Raw genomic sequence first — 16,156 nt, forward strand, 5'->3', positions numbered from 1 at the left:
CACCCACAGCACCCCGCCCAGCACTGGCTCTGCTCAAGCCTTTGCCTAAGCCAGAACAGCCTTGGTGCAGGCTGTGTGCGGGTGGAGAGATGAGTGGCAATGCCCCACGCAAGGCCAGCCCCTGCCCACAGTGCTGCAGCACTTACCTGCTGTATCCATGGTATGCTGCATTCGTGGCATGCTGCAGCAGTGCAGACTGCCTGCCATCCACTTCTGCAGCAGCATGGACTGGCAGCTTTCACATGAACATGCTGGACAAGATGATTGATTCCCAGAGGTTCCTTCCAGCTCCATCTGTCCTGCAGTATTTGGAGTAGACAGTGCGTAAAAATCCTTTCCATTTAATGCATGTCTGAAGCAGGCATAGCATGGGGTAACACATGAGACTGGAGTGCTGCAGTACTGCTCACACTGACCCTGGTGTTAAAGCAAACATCCCTGAACACACTGCAGTGAGAAGTGGGCAATGGGACTTGTTGAAGGCCCAGCCATGTGCTGGGTGAGGATTCAGGTTGAGAGGAGAAGACAGTGCAAAACTGCAGCTGTAGAAGGGTGGGAGGGGGGTGCCAAATCAAAACACAGGCTGCAAAGAGCACAAAGAGGCTGAAGAGCACTGTGCTGTCAGAGCTGATCTGTCTAGGCCCTGGCTGTGGGCCTTGTTGAAGGTTCAGCCTACAGTTAGGGTTAGGATTAGGGAATGCTGCTCATTGTGGCACTGTGTTTAAGGCAAGTGTTTCTAAACACTCTTCTGCTATCAATAATTTACCCTTTGTAGTATTCCGGGGCATGCTGTGTTTATAAAACGATTGAAACACCTTTGTGGCAGATAGGTGATCCTAATTTTGAATCACAGAATGGTCGATTCTTCTGCCACCAAAGACCTGTTTAACCCACAGTTCATTTAAATTAATGGAAAAATCTGGTTTGTCCAAGGCCATAAATGATTTGCTGAAACCACACACACACGGTGAGTCATAGTTCAGAACATAACTCAAAACGACCAGGACTGTATTCCCATGCTCTAACCACTAGATTACAGTCCCTCCCACATATACCCTGCAATAATCTTTGCTCAAATGATAACAGCATTTCCTCACTTTACACGTTGGACAGCATTACCCAGTAAGGCACATCATACCCGAAGGGAGTAGAGCTCTGCAGGGCCGGGGGAGGAAGGAAGCACAAGTAAAAGTCATTATTTTTGCCCAATACCACTGGAACTTAACTATTCCTATGGAAAACTGCCAGAAATTTACACCTAAATGAAAAATAAAGATTTTCATCCTGCCCATCACCTACCTTTTGACACCCGGACCAGCGAGTGCTCTCAGACCATCATGGTGGGCTGTGGAGGGCCAGCCTTACATCTCCTGCACCCGGCAGACAGGCAGGAACCCTGCGTGCAGAGGAGGCAGAGCCCCTCGGCACCCCCAGAGCCTCCCCAACGATGTAGCAGCTGTGCGGCTGCCAGCGCGGCGCACGCCATGCTGCACTCGAGGCTCGTCAGGAGTCCCTGTGAGGACACGGCCCCATGGCCGAGCATCACCGGGCGGGTGCCGGTGCGGCCTGGCCTGCCCCATCGGGGTGCTCCACAAGCCACGGAAGCTCTCCCGGGAGCGAGGAGAACACAGCCGCGGCTGGAGCTGAGGGGTCCGGGCGGCTTCTCTTCACACACCTGTGGCGCAGCCGCGGCCCAGCGCCCACCCGCTGCACAGGCAGCTCCCAGGCCCGCAGCCCTCAGCAGGGAGGCCGAGAGGTGGCCGCGGTATCCCCCTCACCTCAGGGACCCTCGCCCGCCGCCGGACCCGCGCAGGACGGGGCCAGAAGCCGCAGAGCCCGCGGGCCCCGTACAGCTCCGGGCGGTATCTCAGGGCCCGACCCAGCCGCGGCGAAACTCCCCAAGGGAGGGGAGGGCCCGGGCCGCGTCTGGCAGGGAATGGCCGGGCAGAGACAGTGCTGCCGGGCGAGTGGAGCGGGGTCTCCCAGCGCCGTGTCCCTCTGCACTGCGTGACCCCCGCGGCCAGGACCTGGGCCCCGGGAGTGTGTCCCCGGAGCCGCAGGCTGGAGGAGCCCCTGCCCAGTGGAGGTGGCTCTGGTACAGTCGTGCATCTGACACCGGCAAGCACCGGGGAAGCTGCTATTCCCTTACGGGCAACCGTGTGTTTGTTGCTCTGGAGGGGGAAGAAAGGGAGGTGCGCTTCAGAAAGGTCACTGGTGCTGGGCAGGCAGAAGGGGGTCTGGAGGAAGAGGAGGGCATCACACTTCTGCTGCAGACGAAGAACTGGAAACACACCAAGAGGCAGGTGGTTATGGTAGAATATATGCTGTTTATTTATGAACGTAACCAGGACTTCTGACACACTTTATATGCAGCTTCCCCCCCAGAAAAAAAATTAAAAAACCAAAACACCAATGTGTGTGCATATACATACATGTATACATACCCATACACACACCACACACACCCCCCCCAGTACTGCGCTTCTGCTGTCACACTTAGGAACAGCTTCACATCCCCATCGTGGTCTCTTCTCCCATCAACCGGACAAACCATTCAACCACACAAACCATTCAACTGGACAAACTCCTGTGCAGAGATGACAGGAAGAATCACTCTGCATTGCTGCCAGAGTTCCCGCGAAGGGGGCCTGTTGGTTTGTTTGTCTTTCTCTCACACTGGGAGAAACTCCAGAGTCCAAAGGTGCTGCAGCACCAGCGACAAGCCTCCTGGCCCTATTGTAGCCTCACGGCCTGCATCCCCCTAGGCACCCTGCCTTGGGGCCAGGAGGCAGCCACCAGCCCAGGAAGGCGACACACACTCACACTCACCCTCCCACACAAATAATAAAATAATATTGCAGCACAAGGGCATAGTCTCTGTCACCAGATAAGAAAGTCGTGTGATGGCAAATATCTAAGTAAAGCAATAAAAATAAAGTGTAGCTAGTATACACAGAAAGGCTTTCACATTACATGAGGCACAGCTTGGACAGACAGAGACTCAGAAAAGAGCTAAATGTCATGGAATAAAGCAAAATACACTTAAAAGTTCATAGTAAATACCCGCATCGATAGGTATTTATTCATTTGTGCTTCGCCACGTCGTGACATACAGTACAAGACACTCCTGCTCTTCCTTTCGATGGCGGGAGCCCAGCACATTCCCTGCAGGCTGCTGCTGCATCAGTCCCAGGCCATCCATTGGTCCTGCTGCGGTGGTGGCCCCTGTCCCGCTCCCACACAAGGCAGGGGACAGGACTCAGTTGAGGCAGCCCAGCCAGGCTGGGCCAGTCCTGACAGCGCTCCTGCAGCTGCCCCACACCTCAGTGCTCCAAATGGGCATCCAGCGCTGAAGGTCTCTCAGCCCTCTTCTCGCTGGCCTCCCACAGCCACCCCTGCCTGCTGCACTGCAGGCTAGCTCAGGGCACCCCACAAGCATCCCCAGGTGCCCTGTTTCTCAAGCCTGCATGTCCCTCATCCTTTTCCCTTGCACGCCGCCAGGCCGGGGGGAACAGAAAGCCCCAAAGCTCCTGCAGCTAGCTTTTAAGGCACATCTGGATTCCTATGCGTGCTTTATAACTACTATTATGATTTACCCTGTGTAGACACGTGGGCTTTTTAATTCCTTCCTTCCCCTCCTCATTCTCCTTAGAAAACCCACCATGTTTTCAGCTTATTCATGTGTCATCCTTAAGGCACAAACCTTTTAATACTACAGCTGCCTGGCTTCTCGTATTAGTTGTTAATTGTTAAAAAACCCCAAACACCAAACAAAACAAACCCAAAACAAAACAAAATCAGCCCTCCCCTCCTCGCCCTCCCCCCCCCCCCAATAATCTGAGATCGCTGCGCTCTGCTATGTATAGTATCTATAGGTAAGTGAGGGCAGCGAAGGTCCCGGCGCTAGGCGCAGCTGCCCATGGCCTTCACCAGCGAGCTCTCGGGCAGCTGCCTGAAGATGCCCCGCAGAGTCTCCAGCTCCCGGGTGAGCTGCTCCACCCGCTTGCGCAGCCGCTCGTTGTCGGTGGTGAGCTCCAGCACCTTCTGCTGCGTCTCCACGTTGCGCTGCTTGGCCTTGTCGCGGCTTTTGCGCACCGCGATGTTGTTGCGCTCCCTGCGCACCCGGTACTCGTTGCTGTTCTTGTCCACTGTCTTTTTCGATTTGCTCCGGTGGTCCGCGGGCATCATCTTGAGGGCGCCGGCGGCGGGTAGGCCGCCGGGGGGGTGCGGGTGGTGCGGATGGTGCGGGCTCGGCACGGGCGTGGGGGGCGGCGTAGGGTGCCCGGGCTGGAGGTGCATGGTGGTCTGAGCGCAGTGAGCTATCTGGTACTGCAGGTGAGACGGGTGCTGCTGCGGAGCGTGGTGGGGGTACAGAGCCGACAGGGCAGCCGACTTGACCTCCTCCTCCTCGCGGGGCTCCTGCTTAATCACCAGCGGCCGTAAGCCGGGCGCGGTGATGCGCTCATACAGGGGGTCGAGCTTGCCGTCCATGTAGCCGGCCACGCAGCCGAAGAGCGGCTGCTGGTGGTGCTGCTGCTGGTGCCCCGGCGCCGAGGCGGCGGCGCCGGCCCCATGCATGCTGTGGAAGTCGAAATCCCCGGCCAGGATGGCCTTGGCTTTCTCCTGCTGCTTGCTGTGCTGGAAGAGGTCGGCCAGGAACTCGTCGTTGAAGGCGGCGGGGTCGATGTAGGCGCTGATGTCGATGGAGTTCTCGTTCTCGCAAATGTCGCCGAGCTCCGCGCCGCCCGCAGCAGGTGCCGCCGCCGAGGGAGCCTCTCTGTAGCTGTAGGCGCTGCCGGGCAGAGGAGTCTGGAGCTGGTGGTGCTGGCCGCTGCTCATCGGGGGCCGGGAATCGACCTCGTAGAAGTTGGCTTGCTCCATGAAGCACCTACAATCTGCTGGGCATGGTGAAGGGCTCCTGCAATCCAGGTTTCGGACGGGGCGACGGCGGCGGCAACGGCGGCAGTTCTACCAATTCCGCAGCACCCCAGCGGCGAAAGCCACCACGGTGCACGGTGCGTTCGTGGGGCGAACGGCACCGCTCTTGCCCAGCCCGGCACTGCTCAATACTGCGCGCCTGGAGCCCGTTTCCCGCTCCAGCCCGCCAGAGCTCTGCTTGCCTGCCTGCCCGCCTGCCCTGTTGCTAGTGGGTTGTCGCGGTCCTGCGTGCTGTATATATACACGCCAGCAGCAGGACCAGGGATCGCCCTCTAGTGTCCTGCTGGGAACCTCCTGCTGGGAACCTTTGACCACCGCGCTGCCGGCTCTTAGCGCCGCGGCCGGGCAGAGCCGCCCTCTAAGGAGAGCGGAGAGAGCCGCCAGCAACCCCGCTCCTCCCCCCCCCTCTCCCGCCGCCACGAGCTTGGCGGTCGCTGCGCGCTGGGCTCCGCCCGCTGAGGAGGCTCCGCTCTAAGAGGCCCCGGGAACCTTGTCGGGGACTTTGCGCCCTCCTGGCCCGGTCCCGCTCGGCGGGTGCGTTACCGGGTACGTTACCGCCGCCCGCCCCGCGGAGGACGTCTCGAAGTTCAGCATCACCCCGCGGTATTGTAGATATGTGGCCAGGCGGGAGTTCTGTCCCCGCCGTGCTCCCCTGCGGGACCCCAGGCACCGTTCACCGGCGGCCGGCACCGGCTTCACCGGCGGGACCCGCGGCACTCGCCCGGTGACGACCCCCGGCTGCGCTAGGACTCGTCCGGGGGTGCGCCCAGCGGGCCGGGGCGGAGGCCTCGGGGGGTAAGCGGGGGCTCCCGCAGCGCCGCTCCGCCCGGGGGGATCGTCCTCTCTGCCATCCCCGGCCACCTGCGGGCCAGCAGCCCCGGTGACTCCGGCAGCCCCCGTCTCTGGCCGCACGCAGGAGGGGTCGGGTGAAGGCGCGGAGATCCCGCTCCTCCCGCCGCACGAACCCCGCAGGTAACCGTAACTACAGATGTCCCCAAAGGCACGGGCAGCAGTGTCCCGTGGTGCGCTGCGTCCACCGACCGCCGCCCGCGTTTACCCGAGATAAAGCTTGCACGGCCGCTCCTGCTTCCCCGGCGCGGCAGCAGCCTCCAGCGAGGCTCCGTTCGCCTTCCAAGGCTCCTTTTCCTGGCGACTTCGGAGGAGGGGATCGGTTCACTCCTCTCCCTAGGCAGCCCCGGTGTAAAGCCGCGGCCTTGCTCGGAGCCCCCATGTCAGCTTCAGCTCGGAGGGGTGAGGATGCGCCTGATGTACCCCCCGCTGCAGTCCGTCGCAGTGTGCAGAGCTGATATAGCTGTCCCCAGTAGCACATCCTCTCCGCGCGCATTCAGCTCTGATACTCCAGAAGGTCCCCTTGAAAAGGACGTAGAAAAAGGAAAGTCGAGGCCGCTGGAACAGGTGCAGGTGTTAAATTGCTACAGGAAGATTTGCAGAGAAAGCGACTCAAATATAGTGATGGCTGGAGAAAAAGATAATGAAAAATGCTGCAATTCTCATTTATAGATGTTGTAGTAAAACAGAAACTTGGAACAGTAAATTCTTTGCTCAGAAAGGGTTTGACAGATTCCTTGCAATTAAAAATAATTGACAAACTCTAAAACAGGAAACAAAATTACAACATAACAAGAGCCCACGTTTTGTATCACACAATGCACACAGGAGCCTGTTTCATGAGCAAAAGCGAGACCAGGGGTTCAGTTAGTTTTTTGCACTCTTAGTGTTCTCTCAGGAGAGTGGATTTTGTGGTTACAGCAGGAAAACATTAATTGACAGGGTACAGAATATACTTTTCACCTTTTGATACCAACAGAAAAATAAAAATCAATCCTAAATTCTTTCTATACACAGTATCGACAAAACGTATGTATTGGCTTCACTGCAGCAACAGTGCTGCACAAGGCGCTTCAGCCATCCCACGAGCTGCAGCGCTGTCTGGGCAACCCAAACACTAGGGAGAAGAACTCTGAACAAAGTCATGATATGGAGGAAAAAGCCTCAAGTCTGTGATGGGAGCGAGTTTGGGGTGCTTCAGAATGGAGAGTAAAGGGTCACTGACTACACCTGACTGTCCAAATTCTGCTTGTTCTACTCAAGTGAACCCAGAAAAGGGACAAACCCAGAGCTGGACGTTTTTCCTGCTGGGAGGAATTTCACCTGGAGTAGCAGCTGGTAAGCAGTTTACACTGGGAGCTTTCAAAAGGCCTTATCCACCTCTCAAGTCAGCAGAAATAGGAACAGGCTGCGGACCTTTAAAATAAAAGGTCAGTGCTCCATGAAACAGCAGAAGCATATAACTAAGTTTGTCATTTAATAACAATACCTACGCCTCTGTAGTCTTAAAACGCTCTCCCATTTTACAATCATTCTGAAATTAAGGCCTAACCACATATTAAAAGAAATTCAAAGTAAATCAGAAAGTTTAGGATCAGATTCCATTCCTAATTACTGTAATTAAAGAACAAGTCCCCACAATTTAAGGACTGGTTTGCTTGCTATCTTTTTCTTTTTACATAGACCCCTTTAATCTAAGTTAAGAACTTTTAAATAATCTCTTTTTACACAAAAACACAGATTTCTGTTCAAATTGTATAAAATGAGGCTCCCAGGCTTAGACAAATAAGACAATTCTTCATCTTTCTATTGTCCCTCCTTCTTTAAAGGCAAGTAAAACATTTAGAACCTGATTATAACCCAAACAAGCACAAATGCATATTTCACATTCAGTAGCTGGCTCCAAATATTTCAACTGTTATGTCGAGAGAAAACTTCTGTTCTCATTGCTTCAGTTCCTTGTGTCAGGAAGTTAATACAACTAAAAGAGGAAGGATGTGTGTTGCATACTATGGATCCCTGAAGCAGCAATGTCAACTCTTGAGGGTGCTATTCTTCCATCTCAAAGCAGATCTTGCTGCCTGGATGCTAGGGGAGGACAAAAGAAGTGCTCCACAATTCAAAACAGCACCAGAAGTCATTTATACAAAGTCAGCAGCCATGGTTTCTGCTAGTAGGGAAGGAAACTGAGCAGAAAAATGTAATAATGGAGGAATATGAATATCCGTCTGCTTTATGTATGTGAATTTTGTGACTGCTGAGAGTTTTTAGTTGCACCAAAGACTCTTCATTTCAGCTGAACTTGGCTCCTGTGCTGTTCTCAGGCCTCTGACTCCCCTGGGCTGCAAAACAGGTTACCTGGCTACAGGATCCAGGTTGGTTTTATAGGCTGTGTGGGCAGTACAGCACTCTGCTTTCTGATTCAACAGCTCGGAAGTATGTGCAGAACATGGCATGTGGCAGCCCCGTTAAGAATCAGAGTGCTATTACACATTTATTTTACTACCTTGTTAAATGAGAATATTTCATTGCTACTGACAAAACTCCAGAATGCCCTGTCTGCACGCAAAACTTCTCGAGGCGAATGCCAGCATGGCCCAACCCCTCCTCTCTCCCACCTGTGGAACGGGTGGGGAGAAAAGGAGGCAGGGCAGGGATGGGCACTGTGGAGCTGGAAGGATAGTGCTGCTGTCCTGGGAGTGATAAGGGGATATTATCCTCAACTGGGTGTAGTGCTGTGCTGCGAGTGCACCTGAGGAGTAGGCAGGGATGGAGCAGCTGTAGTTTCCTATGTACATAAAGAGCTGGCAATCTACCATCTTCCTTGTTGTGGTGTAATGAAACACAAACTTCTCCCCTCTCCTCTGTTTTCTGCCCCAGGGAGGGGAAACGTGATACTGCACCTAAAAGCTGCCACACATTACAGTATTCAAAGGAAAAAGCTTTACATGCAAAGCCTTGGAGGCCAGCAGATCAGTATGCAGCATGGTGTGGCAAGCCAGCCAGGACCTTCCCTTCAGGTGGGAAAGGCAGCTCTCAACAGATTACCATTTTTGATGTGCAGTTTGGTCCAACAACAGATGATTTAATAACTTATCATTACAGCTTTTTCCTTTGGAGAACCACTGTTACATCTCCAGTGTGAAATAACTCAGATCCATGGTGTCTTCCTCTTCCCTCTAAACATCATTCTTGTCTTCAGGGTCTCTATAACCATGTCCTCAAACCTGTCTATCCTTGTGTTCTATTGGCTCCTCTCCTGAGAGCTCAGTCCTTTGCCATTGGCAAACTAGCTGACTGGGACAATCTTTTCACTTCCATATGCCTGCTTACTGCTTACCTCCATTCAAATGGTGCTCATAACCCAATCTATTTCCAGCTTGTCACCTGTAATTATGTGTAATCAGTCTATGAAGTTGTAGGTGGTTTATCTGTTCACAATTTTTGCATGGTTAATGAGCCATTACGTACATAGTTCCTGTATTATAGTTAGCACCACATTTCACTGATCATGTTCATGGTGCCCAGAATTTTCTAAATGCTTTTCAGATACAGGATTAAGTTCTGTTCTAAAGAACATACAGTTGAAATACCACAAAACCCCCAAAAGAATGTGATAGTATTGCACCTATATCACCTCCCACTGTACTGTTTTCTTCTCCAGTATTAGGCTATCATCTTAGCCTCAGGACTTCCCCAAATAATGTTTACAGTCCTCCTACTGGTATTCAGCAGTTATCCTTTTGCTCACTATTTAGCCTATCCATAAATCATTCATTCACTCTCTAGTATTTTACTTCAGAGTGAACAATAATCTCCCTTCATTTACACCTAAATTTGCTTTCCAATCTTCTGTCTACCTTACAAACTTCATGGTTTCTCTCACCATGAATAGTTCATGATCTTTAATTCATTCATGGTTACATCTCCCTGGGAGGTGGAACAATGTTGTTACTCTCTATTTCACAGCAAGAGGGCTAACAGATGGAATGACTTGTCAAGGCCACATAAGAAATAGGCAGCAAAGCTGAGAATTTAATCTCTCCTATGTCTTCAGCCAATACCAAAACCAATGAGCATGCAAAAGTTTGACTACTGCATCCGTACAAATGAAACACTTAATTTTTCATACACGTCCTTGTTACTTTTTTATTAAATGGAAAAGTTAAATTAATTTTTATCTTGAAATATATTTATTTTTTTTAAATGAACAAAATTGTCTTTTTTTTTTTATTTTTGTCATTGCATCTTTGAGGGAATATATATGAAATGCAACTTCTTTTTTAATAGGCCCTAGCCCTAGTCTATTGAATTGAAGACTTGTATTGATCTGAGTAGGAGACACTTAGCTGGCATACAAATTATGCTGCAGAATAGCAATAGGGTAGCTATCATACTCCAAACTCAGTTCCCAACTGTGGTTTTAGGGTCAGTGTTCTCAAAATGCTCTCCAAAGACTTTAACTCTTAGAATGTGGCTGGTTCTTTCCACGGCATCATCCAAAATGTAATAAAAAAAAAGAAAGAGATTAAATCTCCTTGTAAATCCAGAAAACTGGAACAAAGCTGGCACCTGTGTTTGCACACAGGTGACACCAACTGCAGGCCTTTAATTTAGATGCTGTCAAAGTGCCTACATGAGCTATGCAGGGAACTTAGGCTCAATCCCAATGTCCTAAACTGCACTTAAGCCTAGATACTAACTAAAGGAGCAGCTATGACTGAATGCATGTACTGGTAACTGTTCCAGAGCACACCTATGTGAACACTGCAGTGGAACACTGAATCACACAAGAGTACCCTTGTTTGTCTATTATACAGGTGTTCTGATTTTGCTTTAATCCTTTGAAAATAATCACGTAGTCATCCTGAAAGATTGTTCACACCTGTTCTTTCAATACAAAAGGTAGTTTATTGGGATAAGCATAACTTTGGCAGTGTTTAAGAAGACCACATATAGTCAAACCCAGATCATCCATTTTCAGTAGTTAGGTTTATAAAGATGGGCTCAGACATTCTGAGATGGCTACTTAAGGAATGGGGAGTCTTGTCACTGACTCAGAAGTTACTCTTTGCTGACCTCACAAGAATTTCAAAAAGAAGATGGTACTCTAGGGCTCAGGCTTCATCACTCTAAGCAGTTCTTTTTTGTGCTGTGGACATTATTCTGGGAGCATCTGCAAAAATAAAAGATTTATATTACGGAAATACCAAATACGTTAGGCACTTCCCTGAGGTACAGAAAAAGACCCTTTGCTACACAAAGAATTTACTATCAGAACAAGATATGAAAAGTGAGAGTGATGGAAATGGAAAGGAAGAGGAAGACCAGCTTATAAAACAGTCGTGCCATTTCTTAATTATGTATTTTAGTACATGACACATCCTGTCACAAAATTTAGTTCATGGCATGGACTGAGTTCTATGTTCTCATACTCTCTAACTTATTGTTACAAGGATCAAAATTAACTAAAGAGTAAAAATGTGGTAAAAAGATTAGATCCTATAGCATGGATATGAAAGCCTCGTGTTGTCATTCTGCAGATGAACACATTGCTGAATCCATGGCAGACTTCACTGGGATGAAAACTGCAAGAGGCCTCTCAGAGAACTCAAGGATCTGGTGGGCTTTTTACACTTCTCTTACATTGAAGCTATGGTGTGATTCACAAGACAGCCAATGGAACAGCCTCACTACCCAGTGGTTCTTACTTTTTGATTCCCAGCCTGCAAATATTCAATGCTCAAAGCATCTATAGAATTAAGGACTAAGTCCTGGAAATATGAAGATAATACACCTTTGGTGCAACCCTTCTTTATTGATGTCATAAATCATTTGACTTCAGTAGCAGAAAGGTTTGGGGCCACACTTGACTCATATTGTAAAATGTTGGGTTTTATAAGTATTGACTCTACACTAATAGAAAGCACTTTTACTGCTCAGTGTGGATGCTGTCTTGTATCTGAAAATCTGACCTCCCTCTTGAGCTAAACTCAGCTTTCTCTAATTATTTCCCTGCCAGACCAGGGATTAGTGGTGTGAGTAATCTAAGCAGGAGTTGGCCTACTAAACGAAAAATGTCAAAGGCAGCAAGAGGAAAGGGAGTCACAAGGAAGCTCTGCAAAGTTCTTAGAGTCACTCAGTGACATCACCAATGAATCCAAACCATGATCAAAGCAACCACCAGCACTGGGGAACAGCAGACACACAGGGGAAGGAAGCAAATCAGAGGCAATCTCAGCTTGAACTGATCGCAGTTTCATTATCAATTTCAAGCTAACAGTGATACTTCCAGCACCAGAATTTCTCTGACTCCCCTAAGAATAACCACTGCACAAAGAGACTTAAGAGGCAGTTTACACTTGCAACTTGGCATACAGCGCTCAAGTTACCTTCTGCGGCATATTGACCCTGGCACAGATTGGTTTCACCTCAAGACTGACCATGCAGCAGGCTGATGGGGCAGCACCAGCTTTCCTGCAGCCACTGGCAGGTGATGTGAGATACAGCCCTCCATTCCCTGGAGAGATTCCAAAGGCCGCTTGAAAACATGCGGAGAAAAGGACCTTGCACACAGGAATTCTGCCTTCTAAGCCTTCATAGAAAGAGAAGTTGCACACAGACATTCAGCGTGCTAATTGTGTTCATAAAAATAAGGAGACACTACTTAAATGTAAAATAAAACATAAAAATAAAGAGACATAAAAATGGGACATTACAGCACTGCAGGAGTCCCACGAGACTTTCATACTTATTTAAACTGGAATATTATGCTCTAGGTAAAATAAGTGCAGTAAGAGTTGATCACAAACTAGGTGAGTTTAACAATCAACAGGTTTTTCCTGAAAAGATCAGAATCCCACAAAAAAATTTAGAAACTAAGGCTGTGAGGTTACAAGGACAGTTCAAAGTTTTAGAGGAAAACAGCATTGGCTACCTACAAACCTTTCCTTCTGCTTAGTTTTTAAAGGCAGTTGACAGCTAAGCTACAGAGTGCTTTAAATAAAAAAAGATAGGATTCATATGAATAAAACCAGAAGACTTCTTTTAATGGAAGCCATCATCTTCTTCATTCATTTTATGGAAGCATAAAAATAATATTTAATTTGCAGTAGTATTTCAGAAAGTAAAAAGCCAGTGAGTACTGTCTGTTTGCAAGATGTTTTGGTACCCAAATCCTCATAAAGCAATGCTGAAAAGGCACTGCCCTTCAGCTAAGAGGTGGCAACAACATCACGTGACTTACATAGCCATACAGTTAATACTGGAGTTAAGTATAAGCAAAGCTAATCATTCAGCAAGAGCTCAGGACTCAGAGGTTTCCAATTCCAAACAAAAAGTCCTAGCAAGCTACTTGAATTTCTAACTAAAAAATGAACCAGTTATGAATTGGGCTTCCACACTGCAAAAATGTCCATTTTCTTTTTCCTTCTACTGTTGTAATTAAAGATAGGAAATGGGAATAAGTTTTTGGAGTCTTAATTATTCACTTTGAAGCACTCTTTCAGGCCTAAACAATTAAACTAGATGCTAAATGCATGCAAATTATATGTAATATCTTAATATGAGCATAAATCCCACATTCTTTAACAAACCCCAACATTCTATTAATAGGGAATAGAACAGTACAAACTGCTCATGTTTATGATATAAATGTGGTAAGTTTATCATAAAATGAAATTTAACATGACAAAGTAAAATTTAGTTTTTGAAAAAAAACCCCAACCCTCCTGTATTCTTTAAAAGCTGGCAAAAATTCCAGATTTTCGATTATATGAGTTGCACCATTCTAAAAAGAATTCATGTGACATGTTTTATTGTGGGCTGCTACAATTCTGGGGTTCATTTTACTAAAATATATTATTTTAAAAGGAAGATAATGATCCTGCATGCCACAGAACCCATAGCATGGGGAGGATGAATCCGTGATGGTTGTCTGTAGTCTGGCACTCAGCTGCCACAGGAGAAAGACAGAAAAGCGTTACCCAGCACAGAACCCTGCTGCTTCCTATCAGAGAAGCAATTGCTGACAGTAACAGCAGCCAACACAGTTGGTATTCAGGTCTGGTTAGGCAGTACAGCTGATAGTAGGTCAGTATCTTCCATTTAAAAAGGGGCTATTCCATGAATGTTCAGGGGCCTTTAGAAAGGCTTAGTAGATGTAGTATTTCTACAACTAAATGCAGAGCTTATGGATCCTTTACACTTGAGTCATCAAGAAATAATTTGCATCAATGGTAGGCGTTTAGACCACTTGGAAATTACTTTTCTCCCTTATTAACAAACTGAACTAAACATCACTTACCCAACTCAGGATATCACTGATAAAGCTTGAGGCTCGCATTTCCTTCTCTGTTACGGAAGTGCAATACACTGTGTGTGTCCAAACTATAGCTGTCCCATGTATATAGCTGTGCAAGCTCTGCAGCCAGTTCCACTGGATGTGCAACAGTTGGTGCCTGTATGTTATGGAAGACAATCAAACCCTAATTATCTGTATCCCTATTACGATAAAAAGCTAAATGTTCAAAATGTGGGAAATGCTGCAGGTAGAGCTCAGATCTGACACATCAACTGCAAATTCTGCTTTCAGGAAGCCAGACTGCCCCAGTGCCAATGCCCATTTGTTTGAGTGGACTCCGATTTATTCAGTCAAATCTCCCTTGCAGCACTGAAATACTTTTGAGTCCTTGGATCTACATATTTTGGCCAGGGCTAAAAAAAGTCCATCTGGTGGTAGAGTATCAGATCATGTGACATGTATCAACTTTTAAGCCTACTGAAAACCCAGAAGTCTATTTAAAGACACTCAGAAAGAAAGTTAAAGCACACGCACTCTTTAGTTTTCCCATTGCTCAGCTACCAGTGCTGCTATAGCATCAAGTATCTGAGAGCTGCCTGTGAACTCTCACCAAACCACAGGTAGGGTGCGTTCACAGGATGAAAGCCAAAGACACGCAGACTGCTTCAGAATAATGCTGCAGAATGAATAAATGCCCCTACATTAAGACAGTGTTCACACGAATGAAATATTTTGTTATAAACTCCTTTGTGTTTAAGGCATTGGCATTTGTGCCCAGGGTTTTCCAGCACATGCATTACACCCCTGTTTTGTCCCACCTGCTCAGTCCCTTAATGTCAAAGGGCTTTACACAAGAAGAAAAAGAGAACCTGAGGTGAAAGTACACACAAACAATGTACCTCGAAGAAATTCATTTCCTGGTAAGCAAAGTCCTTTTCTCCAACTGCCAAACCACATTTCCACCAGGACTGTGGGTGACTTCAAAGCAATGCCGGCACTCCCTGGAGGAGGGCCTCAACAACCTGGACAAATGACTGTGACTTTCACCACATCCACTGTGTGCTTTGAAGGTTCCTACGATTGTGTACACCTTGGTAAATTCTTCTTTGGAATGTGTAAGTTCAGCAAACACTGGGTATGCAGAGAACGAGTCTTCTGGGAAGCCACCACGTCTCGGTCTCTGCCAAGTGGTGGCTGCACTCTGTTGGTTGCCAGTGCACATGCAGCACTGGGAGTCTATAAGAGCACGTTTGATGTCTTTTGAAGTGTTCGGTGTCCCCATTGCCTTTTCCTTTGCATGTTACTCTTCTTTTGTCCCATATTTTGGCAGACAGGCTGTTCGCCTCTATGTCACCAGCATCCACCTTATTGTAACATTGCTGGATTCTCTCGTCAGGCCACATTCATGATAATTTCAGTTGGTGTTTTAATTGTGCAAGAACTTCTGACCAAGTCATGCCTGATGCAGGAAACCCCCTCACAATGGTTAAGCAACTCAGAATGAGAAGTTTTCTCTGTATAGACATCTGCTGAGTTGGTTTTTAAGGCCAGTGAGGTGTAGAAACATGACTTCAAAGAACATGCTAGCAGTGGAGGAAGCATAGGACTTCTGACTGTCAGAGGAAAACTGACCTAGTTGCTGCTGAGAGAAAAGAAAATCAGATGAGCTCTTCTCCAGTGACACTTGTCCCAGAGACATGCTATGAAAGTGGCTTTTTCTACAAATTTGGCTGTAGTGTTTATATTCAGCAGAAACCTAACACTAGGTTTGTCTGTTAAGTTCACTATGACAGAAATATTCAGGTGCCTGCAAGTGTAGTAGCCTACTTCTTCTGTGAGTGTGTACGATATTGGAAGGTATGCAGAGCCAAAGAGCAGACAGCTGTGCCCCACTGTGTCTTTGGAATGTTCTTCCATTTCAGGAGGCAAAAAAAGTAACAACATTTAACTTGCTAAATGCCAAGGATCAGCTTTTTGGAAGGAGGATGGCTCTGTTGAGGTAAGTCCTTCTTTAGTTTTGGGGATAAGAGAGAGATTCTACTTGCCTTATAAAAGTATCACTGTCAC

The 16,156-nt window shown here is 48.0% G+C and overlaps 1 protein-coding gene across 1 annotated transcript; it reads right to left on the minus strand.

Moving 5' to 3' along the window:
- Positions 1–3,833: 3,833 nt before the first annotated feature.
- CEBPA (CCAAT enhancer binding protein alpha) lies at positions 3,834–5,232 on the minus strand. The gene has a single exon (XM_005152187.3). It carries the CDS (start codon positions 4,879–4,881, stop codon positions 3,904–3,906), a length of 978 nt encoding a protein of 325 aa, XP_005152244.1. The 5' UTR covers positions 4,882–5,232; the 3' UTR covers positions 3,834–3,903.
- Between the last annotated feature and the right edge of the window lie 10,924 nt (positions 5,233–16,156).

Source organism: Melopsittacus undulatus, chromosome Z (genome assembly GCF_012275295.1).
Source record: "Melopsittacus undulatus isolate bMelUnd1 chromosome Z, bMelUnd1.mat.Z, whole genome shotgun sequence".
NCBI classification, from domain to species: Eukaryota; Metazoa; Chordata; class Aves; order Psittaciformes; family Psittaculidae; genus Melopsittacus; species Melopsittacus undulatus.

Excerpts from the sequence above, each read along its gene's own strand:
- CEBPA (XM_005152187.3), bottom strand. The coding sequence starts at position 4,881 with ATGGAGCAAGCCAACTTCTACGAGGTCGATTCCCGGCCCCCGATGAGC.